Source organism: Capsicum annuum, chromosome 10 (genome assembly GCF_002878395.1).
Source record: "Capsicum annuum cultivar UCD-10X-F1 chromosome 10, UCD10Xv1.1, whole genome shotgun sequence".
Taxonomy (NCBI): Eukaryota; Viridiplantae; Streptophyta; class Magnoliopsida; order Solanales; family Solanaceae; genus Capsicum; species Capsicum annuum.
The window spans coordinates 98,801,716-98,813,358 of NC_061120.1; the positions used below are offsets into that span (position 1 = coordinate 98,801,716).

Genomic DNA, 11,643 nt, shown 5'->3' on the forward strand with positions numbered 1-11,643 from the left:
AAGCAGACAATAGATGATACTATATATATATATATATATATATATATATATATATATATATATATGATGGTATCATTATGGAATGAAACAAATGAAGAAAACAAATAAAATTACAAAAAAAAGATAAATAAATAAAATAAAAATAAAAGTAACTTAAAATATGAAATACCTGTTGGTGAAAAAATAAAAAGTATCATAATTTGAGAAAAAAGAATAAAAAAGGAGAAAAAACAATAAGAAACAAAGAAATTGACAGAAAAAAAAGGAAAATAAAAGAATCAAGAAATTAAAAAATAAAGAGAAAATAAAAAATGCAATAGTAAAAAAACATTAAAGAGAAAAAGAGCAAAATAAAAGCAGGAAAAAACAAACCGGAGGAAAGAAAAATAAAGAATAAGGAAATAAATGAAAAAAAAAGAAATAAAAGGAAGGAACAAGAAATAAAAAAATTGAACAAAAGACAAAATAAAAAAATAAAAAGGAACTAATAAAGACAAAAGAAAAATAAAAGCAGGAAAAAAAAGAAGTAGATAAAAAAATAAATGAATGGAAAAATAAACAAGAAAAAAGAAATATATAAAATAAAAATTGATTGTGAATTATATTATGATGTAAAAGAAAATAAAGATAAAATGGTTTTATGAAAAATTAAATGAACAAAAAAGTATAAAAGAAAATTTTAAAAAAAGTAGAGAAATAAAACGGAACAATATTTAAAAAAAAATGAAATTAAAGAAAAGAAGACATTTTATGTAAGAATACATTAAATTGCAAATAGTTTGTCCTATAAAGGATAAGTAATTTTTTGCCAAAATAAAAACATATTACAAAGTCTTACATCTATATGGGATAACTACTTGACTTAGTAAATATAAACTTCTAATTATATTATTTAGCCTAAATTTTAATTAATTATAATTCATAATTCTCTCCTGACTATTAATTATCCGTAATTACAATTCATAGTCTCCCTCATTTATTTTCTCTCTTTCTCTATTTTCTATTATTTTATTTTCTTTTTTCTTTTTTAAATTGTTTGTTCTTTTTTTCGTTCACTCTTTCTTTTTTCTTTTTTTTTTCTTTTTCTTTTTTTTCCTTTTCATTTTTTTCCTTCCTTCCTTCTTTTTTTTTTTTTTTTTTGGTATTTTTCTCTCATTTGTTATTGTTGTTGTATTTTATATTTTATATTTATTTATATCACACTATATATTTTAAATAAATTTATTATTTATAGTTGAATATTATAACTGTGAAAATGTACAATTTCTCATTTGTATTTGTATACAAAAAAGTAAATGGATTAATTGTATTTTTTTAGGTCTTAAATATATTAATATGTAATGTATCAATCAATGCAAATGTATCATATTGTTAGTATTTGTATTTCAAATTTATCATTTGTATTTGTATATAAGCAAGTATCATTTTGTATACATATGGTTCAAGTCGTATAAACGTGTATCATTTGATGCAATTGTAACATTTGTATTTGTATAATTTATCATTTTATAAATACACGTGTTCATAGAAAAAATAAAAAATATAGATGATCTTCTCAACTATAAATTCAAATACAAACAAATGAAAACAATTGTTTAAAAATATAAATGATCTTCTCAACTATAAATTCAAATACAAACAAATGAAAAAAATTAAATAATAAATAAAAATACAATATGCGGTCAACTTACAAATATAAATACAAAATAGTTCTTTAAAAATACAAGTGTATCGATAAAAATAATACACAAATACAAATAAAATAAAACCACAAAATATAAATACAATGTCCAGACAATTATAAAATACAAATACAAAATAATTTTTTAAAATACAAGTGTGAATCGTATAAAATATAAATAATGATGCGAACTAGCAAACACGAATACAAGTGCGAACTATAAAATACTAATACAAATGCAAACTGTGACATACAAATACAAATGTGAACTATAAAATACAAATACAAATGCGAACTATAACATACAAATACATGTGTGAACTATAAAATATAAATACAAACGCGAATTATAATATATTACAAAATTAAGTGCGAACTCTAAAATTCAAATACAAAAATAATTCTATCAACAAATACAAAAATATTAATAATGATGTGAACACAAATACGATAAGTAATTATGATATTTTTATTATTATTCGTGACTTGTATTGGAGTAGCCATATATTTTAAAAATATAAAAAATATAAGATAGAAAAAAAAAAAGGTACGAAAAAGAAATCAAAAAGAAAAAAGGAACAAAAAGAACAAAAAAAAGAAATATAGATGATAAAGATAGAAAAAAAAAGAACGGAAAGAAAGAAACAAAAATGGAAAAAAATAAAAATATAAAAGAAAAGAAGAAAGAATTAAAAAAACACGAAAAAGAAAAAAAATACATAAAAATGAAAGAAAGAATCAACAAAGGAAAAAGAAAATGAAAATAAGAAAAAAATCAGAAGTAAAAAAAAATCAAAAAAGAGAAAAGAATAAAATAAAAAAATGATAATAAATACAAATACAATAGGCGGATATGATGTTTCTGTCATCATTCATGACTTGTATTCGATGTAGTCATATTTCTAAAATAAAAAAATAAAAAAAATAAAATGTGATTAAGATATTTATGTGTTTTATTAATACAGATTATTGAGTAAAAATAAATACAACAAGCATGAATCGATACATCCACTATAAATAATAATATTATAAAGTGTGATTGTAAAAGATGAATTTTATATCAAAGAGTTGTTATTTTTGAAACTTCTCCATATATGCGATATACCAAATTGACATTCGAACATCCTAAGCTCAGTGAAAACAAATAGAGTCTAAAGTCTGTCCGTATTTTGTTGGTGCTAACCAGTGAAAGTATGCTTGAAATCTTACCGGTTGGCTTTCGTTCAAAACTAAATTCAATAAGACACTGACAGCAAGTTGTAATGTTGAATTCACCATTGACTCAAACTAAAGCTAGGCTGCTGGTGGAGTAGACTTCTCCAATATTGAAATCAGTGGGTCCTTTTATTTTTACTTTTTTCCGAATAACACTTTTGTCTTGAAGCACTACCTAATATAGTAGGGTTAGAAAAGGATAGTTTCTTTTAGAGTCTCTTGCACGTCTCAAGCGACCTCGCTTTTCTGACTTCCTAGCAATCATAATCACAACCACCGTCTAGTACTGGTGCTTCTTTTTGCTTGGAAACCAAACAAAACCCTTCAAAATAGTAAGTTGTAATTTTCTGGCCATACCTTACCAAGAATTCTGACCCCTCTCGCTTCTCACGCAGTCCACACATTAAATTCTTCATTTCAAAAACAACGAACATGATGGGCCAGAAAACTTAAGGGAAAAGAAAGACCTAACATCCTTCTTATGTATTAGGGAGATAATAATCGTAAGACATTTCGGGTGCGTTTAATACAGAGAAAATTCTTTTCATGAGAAAATATTTTTAAATTTTTCTCTGTGATAGGTCCAAATATTTTGAAAAATATTTTACTTAAAAAAATAAGTTCATTAAAAATGAGTAAAATAAGTTCTCTAACAAAAATAGATAAAACTAATTATATAAGTGACATTCAAGGTTATTTATTTCCTCTCTATATAACCCCACCATGCCCCCAACCCACCCTTGACCATCCCACAAGCACCGCCCGAACCCCCACCCCTCACATCTATATCTCCCTCGTATTATTTGGCTAAATTATATTAATTACTTAAGATAATAAATTTTAACTTACTTATCAACTATAAATTATATTAAATATTTTAAAGAAAAATAATTTTTGACTTATTTTCAAATATTAAAAATGAAATAGAATATACACATATTTATGAAATAATTATCTTGGAAAATATTTTTTGTCATACCAAACACACCCTTCATCTTTTTAAATTTTACTATCTTCATTAAATTCTTCTTTTATTTTTATTAGATCACTGTTTGATGGTCTTACCTTTCATAGTATAATCAACGTATATATTTACTTTGACCAATAAATCTACTCTGCCATCTATCGTAAATTCGGAAACGAGAAGGTGGAGCAAATCTTTAAGGATCGTTTGGTAGAATTTATAAGAATAATGTAAAATATGGTGCATTAGTAATACTTATGTTAGTTATATTTGTATTTTTATACAGCATTTGATTCGATGTATTAAAAATAACATAAATTATATAATTTCTAATTTTTTTTATAATACCCTCAATATTTATGTTGGAGAGGATGCGGATTTTTTTTTGAGGAATAATAGTATCTTTAAGCATGTTAATATATATATTAGATCCATTGCATTACAAATGTCATGGATTTTAAGGTATTAGTAATATACACTTCAATACACAATAGAATGATAACTAATATTACACATTAAACTAATGCATGCATTAAATTTTTAATACTCTAACAAACGAGCCCTAGTAGTAACCATTTGTGTAAGAAGAATTTCGTAAGATCTACGTAATGAAAGAGTTTAAATACTTCCTCCCTTTGTTGTTTCTTAACACATTTTGATTTGACACATTTATTAAAAAAATAATTAATAACATAACTATTTTTATTATAATACTCTCATTAAATGATATTTACATTATGTTTTGAAATTAATTTGAAGAAAAAATAATTTATGCAAAGGGTAAAATAGAAAAAAAAAATTGTCTTTTCTTGATATGTCAAAAATGACAAGTAAAAGTAGAAATTCAATTAGAAAATCAATGATAAGTAAAAACAAACGAAGGAAATTTTAATATATTGACAGTGTAAAAATATTTATATAATTAAATCATTTCTACAAAAATAAAGATAAATTTTTATCATAACTAGCACTACTAAAAACTTGGCTATTAGCTAACAAAGTTAGCGAGAGACAAATTGTATGTCGATATTGTGAGGGACTTTACGACGTTGTCCCTCGTACAAATCAAATATTTTAATTGTCATTTTTTTTTAAAAGAAGGAGAAGGGACATCCCTCTCTAAAATATGATGATAATAAAAAACTAATATTTAATTTGTTATAGAAAGGGAGTTCCCTCGCTAAATAATAACAAATAAATTCATATTTCAAAGAAAATTTAATTATAATTTTTAACATTTGGATCTTCATTTTTTTTTCGAAAGGAGAAGAGGGATATCCCTCGCTAAAATATGATGATAATAAAAAGCTAATATTTAATCTGTTTTAGCATGGGATTTCCCTCGCTAAATAATAAAAAATAAATTTATATTTCAAAAAAAAAATTAAATATAATTTTTAATATTTTAATTTTCAGTTTTAAAAAAAAAAAGACGAAGAGGGATATCTCTAACTAAAATATGATGATAATAAAAGGTAATATTAAATTCGTTATAGTGAAGGATTTCCCTCACTAAATAATTATAAATAAATTCATATTTCAAAGAAAATTTAAATATATTTTTTATTTTTTTTAAGCTGGAAACAATGCATTAATAAAAAATAAATGAAAATGAAACATAAGTTATCCAAGGAATCCTCAATACGATACATATAATTATTTTGTATTTTTTCATTGTAGTGAGGAAAGTTTCTTATTAAATTAAATATGTAAAATTGAGTATTTAATAAATAATCATATTATAGATTTGCAGAAAAAACAATAGCAATGATATTAACATAATTGCTACTAAATTCATTTTTTTTTTAAAAAAATGAACTATTTTCTTTTTAGTCCGTTTTTAAAAGAGTAAACATTTTCCTTTTTAATACTCCCTCCATCTCAAATTATCTGTTTCAAATTGAGATGAAACATTGATTAAGAAATACAATTAATAATATGACTAGTTTACCATAGTAACCCTATTAAATGATATTTACATTTTAATTTGAAGAAAAAGTAATTAATGAAAAGGGTAAAACATGAAAAAATTTTTTTGTCTCTTCTTGATTAATGGAAAAAGACAAGTAAAATTAGAAATCAAATTAGGAAATTTGGGATACATAATTTGGGATGGAGAGGGAGTAATATTTTAATTTCAATTTTTCATATGATATTTCTTAGATTAAAAGATTAAAAGACACTATGATACATTTGAATAACTTTGATTTAAGATTACAAGATTAAAATTTTTTTATTTATTATATAAAACTACGTGTCAAATCAAAACAAGTCATTCATTTTAAAACAAAGAAAGTAATAAATATTTGTCAAATTGGTCATTCATTTTGAACGAAGGCAGTATTAAATGATAATCCACAATGACTATATAATTTTTTTTTACCGTCCATTAGTGTAGGTAAGATATATCCATCTGGATAACAAAATGGAAACGATTATAAACATGAATTATTAAACGATCATAAACATGAATTATTAATCTAATAAAAATATCAATGAATTATCTGCTATAACATGCACGCGCGCGCACACATATATATATACTAGTAATTTAGTAATAATATGGTAAAATTACGATTGAAGCAGTTGAAGTAGACATGTCGTCCACAAGCTGTTATAATAATTAATTAAAAATGATATAGTAAAATAACGATTGAAACAGCTGAAACAAACATGTCATAAATACTTATTTTATTTTTTAATTAAATATTATTAATTTTTTAATATGAACAATTGAAACAGAAACAAACATGTTATAAATATTTTTTTAATTAATTAAATATTATTAATTTTTTAATACGTAAATGACTTATAATAATTAATTAGAAATAATATGATAAAATTATGATTGAAGCTGTTGAAGTAGACATGTCATTCACAAGCTGGCTGTTGAAAGCTTGATTGTGGCGCTTATATACTAAGTAATAGATAACAGACAATAGATATGTAGGAGTGAGTATATATTAATCAACGCTAACACTATAAACAACGTTTGCATGGTCAATATATATGCCATCCAATATAATTTAAATATCTAAGAAAAACAAAAGTTCGACGGTGATTCACCAACCATTATCCTCAACAGTAAGAACCAAACCTCAAGAAAAGAAGAGACTAACAACCAGAAAAGCAAGAATGCAGAGTTATCCTAACTTCTCCATCATAACCCAATTGCGCATCAAAATAACTAATTTGACACATTTCCTTTATAACAATGCTTCTTCTCCCATATCTCAATTTCCTCACAATTCAATATGTACTTCCTCTTCTTTCTCTTCCTTGTCTTCTTTCTCTTCTCCTCTCCATGCCTTTCTACTAGAACAGCACCATTCCCTTCTTCCAAACCAATTAATCCAACAAGTTATCATAAAATTAGAGGTTATACATGGCATGAATTTCAGAAGTTTGTGGATGCTGGTAGAGGCAACAAAATAAATGGGATTTCCGAGCTCAAGAAGTATTTCCATCGATTCGGGTATCTGAAGATTGATAGCTTGAATTTTACAGATTTATTTGATGAGCACTTGGAGCATGCATTGATTAAATATCAAGAAAATTTAGGCCTTTTAGTCAATGGAAAACTTGATGAATATACAGTTTCTCAGATAATTTCACCTAGGTGTGGCGTATCTGATTCTGCCCCTAAATTATTCATGCATGCGACTAGAAACTACGCATTTTTCACAGGCAAGCCAAGATGGTCTAGAAGTATACCAATAACTTTAACGTACGCATTCTCTCCGGATTATGTAATAAATTCACTGAGCATGTCGGAGATAAAGGATGCTTTTCAACGTGCGTTCAACCATTGGGCATCGGTAAATATTAAAATGACTGCCATTTAATTTAATTTAAAACTTTAAAAGTGAGGAACTCCTAAACTTATAAGTTAAATTAGCTAAATACTTTTTTGTTAATTTAGATAACTAATATAAAAAAATAACTCATTATTTATATCATAAATTGCTGTTGGATTTCTTTTTCCAAAGGATGACTCTATGTCTCTAATATGTGGAATAGTTGCTAACTAAATTTCATGGATGTCATCCAATTTTGTGTTCATCACCTAAAAGTTATTATTCTTTATTTTGTTACGCAAAATTCATTTAACTTTACTTTGTTTTTACAAAATTAACTTTGACAAAATTTTGTTAAAACCCTACATAAAATGTGAGATAGAATAATAATAAAAAAAAGATCTCTTATATTTGAGAGCAGGTTCAAAACAAGTCCTCAAATATACATTTGAGCAGTTTTGATACTTTAAACTTGCTAGATATAAGTACATTTGAACTTCATAAAATACTTAACAAATTTTAACTGTTGAATTATATAATTGTGAAAAAAAAATTTAATATTGACTCACATTTAAAGCTTTTGGTAATTTTTTTTTTGAATTTATTGCGGTATTTAGTGTAGCTTGCTTTGTGTAATTTATCTATTATTATGATAATTTCATAGACTGCTTCAAAAGTCTCGCTTCACAACATTGATCTCTCATGTTATATATGATACCACCTTTTGATTATTTTGATTTCTTCGTAGTATAGTTCCTTTAACTTATTTATCACTAATGGAAAAAAAAAGTATACTTAAACTTATTTTCCACTATTTAAACAATTATATTTTATTAATATTATAAGAATGTTTATGAGTTTTTGTTCTTTTAGTTATTTCATTTATTGTTACTATTAAATAAAAATAAAAATAAAGAGTAGGTATTTAATTTATTCTCTTTGTTGTCGTTAGACACAAATGTTAAGATGACTTGACATCAATTCTTTAATGAAATAATTGAAATATAATATAATGAAATACTTGTATAAATTTTTAAAATTATTCTGCGACCATTTTTAATGTATTAATAACTAGATTCACAGAAACTATTAGAAAATAATTTTAAAATCATATTTATTTACTGAATAATGTACTCATAATATGAGAAAAATAATATATAACAAAAGCAATGAAAAGATATCTATATATTAATCAAGAAATATAGTATATTTGTAAAGGATAAGTAAACGAAAATGTAATTATTTTATATTTATGATAAATAGATTTTATGTTTTTTAATGGTTTAAATTATTTACAATTTGATTAAATTTAGTAGATGGAGTTTGTCAAACATATGAAAATAAAAAGACTTACTTTTAGCAAAATAGTGGATCAAAACTGCTCAAAAGTATATTTAAGGGGTCATTTGGAACTTATCCTCAAACATAAGTGATCTTTATTTTATTTCATTTCACATTTTAAGTAGGATTTTGACTAAATATTGTCCAAATTTACTTTTATAAAAAATAAGATAAGAGTTAAATACTCCCTCCGTTTAAAAAAAATGGTCTATTTTGCTTTTTAGTTTATTTAAAAAAGAATTATTCTTTTTCTTTTTTGATAATATTTTAATTTTAACTTTTCACGTGATATGTTTAGGACCACAAGATTAAAGGATATTTTAAAACATTTGATACTATTTTTATTTAAAGCCATAAGATTTAAAAATATTTTTTATTTTTTTAAATTTTGTGTCAAGTTAAAGGAAGTAATTCTGTTTGATTGGAAGGGAGTAACTTTTATATAACAAAACAAAGTAACTTTTTAGTACTCAATAAACAACATTTCCACTCTCAGTTGTTGCTTCATAAAGTGCTATTGTCTCTTGGAGGATTTAAACAAGTCTTTTTCATGAGTCCAAACACGTGTAAGTATTCTTCTTTAATTTTAGTTTTTGTTTTTTGGGTAGGTACTGCTGAGATTTGAAATTATAAGTTCTTAGTGGCTCTTATTCCATGGTATTGCTTTCCATCATTGTTTCATATGAAAGCCTTATAAGCTGTTAAAAAGTTCACATTTTACATATACTCAATTATATATATGTTCTTTAACAGGTAATACCGGTTTCATTCTGGGAAAGCAACGATTACGGATTTGCAGACATTAAAATAGGATTTTACAAAGGTGATCATGGAGATGGAGAGCCATTTGATGGGCTTCTTGGGGTTTTAGCTCATGCATTTTCACCAGAAATCGGGAGGTTCCACCTTGATGCGGCGGAGACATGGGCAGTGGACTTTGAAAGAGAGAAATCAGATGTGGCTATTGATTTGGAATCAGTAGCTACACATGAGATTGGACATTTGTTAGGGCTGGCACATACTTCAGTTCAAGAAGCAGTGATGTACCCTAGCTTAAAACCAAGAGAAAAGAAAGTGGATTTGAAAATAGATGATATTAAGGGAATACAAGCTCTTTATGGTTCAAACCCTAATTTTAGTTATCAAGATCTTTTAGAATCTGATACTTCTACAAACAGTGGAGTTAGTTTGCGGAAGGCACAATTAACATGGTATAGTTTTATTTTGGTTTTAATCTTGCGGATGTCTATGTAAAGCAAAAACAACGTAATTCCGGTGCAAAATCTTTTTGGTCATGGTCATGTAAAGGAATTGACTCTTGACCCTCGTCTTTTTCCAGTTTCGAGTCCATAATATGGACTCAGTCTTTATTAACAAAATTTGCAGTGGAGAAAACATAGTATCCAGAGAGTACCATAGGTTATATATATCAGCAATTATTGGTCTCCTGTAAATGTTAATATATACAATATTTAATGAAAACAAATGTTTTATATTTGATCTTTTATTCTGTGAATCCAATGCCACAATACAAATTACCTAAGCCGTGATGGCATAAAACCATTCCTATGTCAGGCGAACTGAATGGTATAATCTAATTAAACTCGTTCCAAACAAAGTACTATCTAAGTCTAAAAAGTAAAATAAGATCAATAATAGCAATATCTGATATAATGTATGTATACCGTGGATATGGTACAGTAAAATTTGTAGGTGAGTCAAGAGTTGTGTTACAATTCAATCTTGTTTTGAATTCGATTTTGTAGCAATTGGATTGCTACATTATAAATATAAACAACTAATTATGAAAAGAATAGAATGAGCAACTAAAACAAATGAATTTGTGAGTACCGAGACCGCTCATGAGAGCAGCCGAGAGCTAAACCTTGTTTCCAAAAATACTACGGTGATACTACGCAGAAAATAAAGAAAAGTTTGAAGACCAAGTAAGAACAATATATTGATTGAGAGAATAAAGGAGCGGAAGATTGTTGGAAAAACAAATATTCCCACCTAGGATAATATCCACACAAAATAGCAATAACAAGAGAGTAACAACTACACAAATATTATAATGAGGTAAATATAATACCCAAATGGAGTAATACAATAGCACTGATTACAACTTGGTAGTATTGACAACGCCCAAGCACACACGCAAGTGTACGTGGTCTATCAAGTAATATAGTGGCCTTAAAGAAATACCGATCCCACAGGGACTTGTTCTAACAACTACTCAATTCTAGTTCACTATTCAGATTAATCTAGTGCAAGCATAACCACAAGAGAGTTTGAAAGTTTGTAAACTAAAGTAAAGTAAACAGTGCGTATAATACAAAACTAAAGACAATCAATAGAATATAGCCCAGGGTTAAAACACTTCGAACAATCATACTACGCTATTGAACTTTATTCATCAAATCGCTTATCTTGGTTGTTGATTCGTAGGGTTTATCTCATAATCATGGTCTCCCGACCTCTAATCATCTACCCAACTTGGACATTACAACTACATAGTTGAGCGGGGATGTAATAATCCAATTAAGTTCTTAAAGCTATCCTCCTACATATGAACCAAGCAAGACTTCTAGGTACATCTTTGTCCTAGATGCTAATTTGAATTCCTTATTTCATAAAAGAATAAG

At 25.9% G+C, this 11,643-nt stretch overlaps 1 protein-coding gene across 1 annotated transcript; it reads left to right on the top strand.

The window, feature by feature from the left end:
- Positions 1-6,847: 6,847 nt before the first annotated feature.
- LOC107844753 (metalloendoproteinase 1-MMP) lies at positions 6,848-10,498 on the top strand. Its single transcript, XM_016689104.2, has 2 exons — positions 6,848-7,678; positions 9,752-10,498. The coding sequence occupies exons 1-2, from the start codon at positions 7,115-7,117 to the stop codon at positions 10,250-10,252; spliced, it is 1,065 nt and encodes a 354-aa protein (XP_016544590.2). The 5' UTR covers positions 6,848-7,114; the 3' UTR covers positions 10,253-10,498.
- The last annotated feature ends 1,145 nt before the right edge of the window (positions 10,499-11,643 follow it).

Coding starts and splice junctions, on each gene's coding strand:
- LOC107844753 (XM_016689104.2), top strand. CDS start 7,115: ATGTACTTCCTCTTCTTTCTCTTCCTTGTCTTCTTTCTCTTCTCCTCT. Junction 7,679..9,751: donor CGTTCAACCATTGGGCATCG/GTAAATATTAAA, acceptor GTTCTTTAACAG/GTAATACCGGTTTCATTCTG.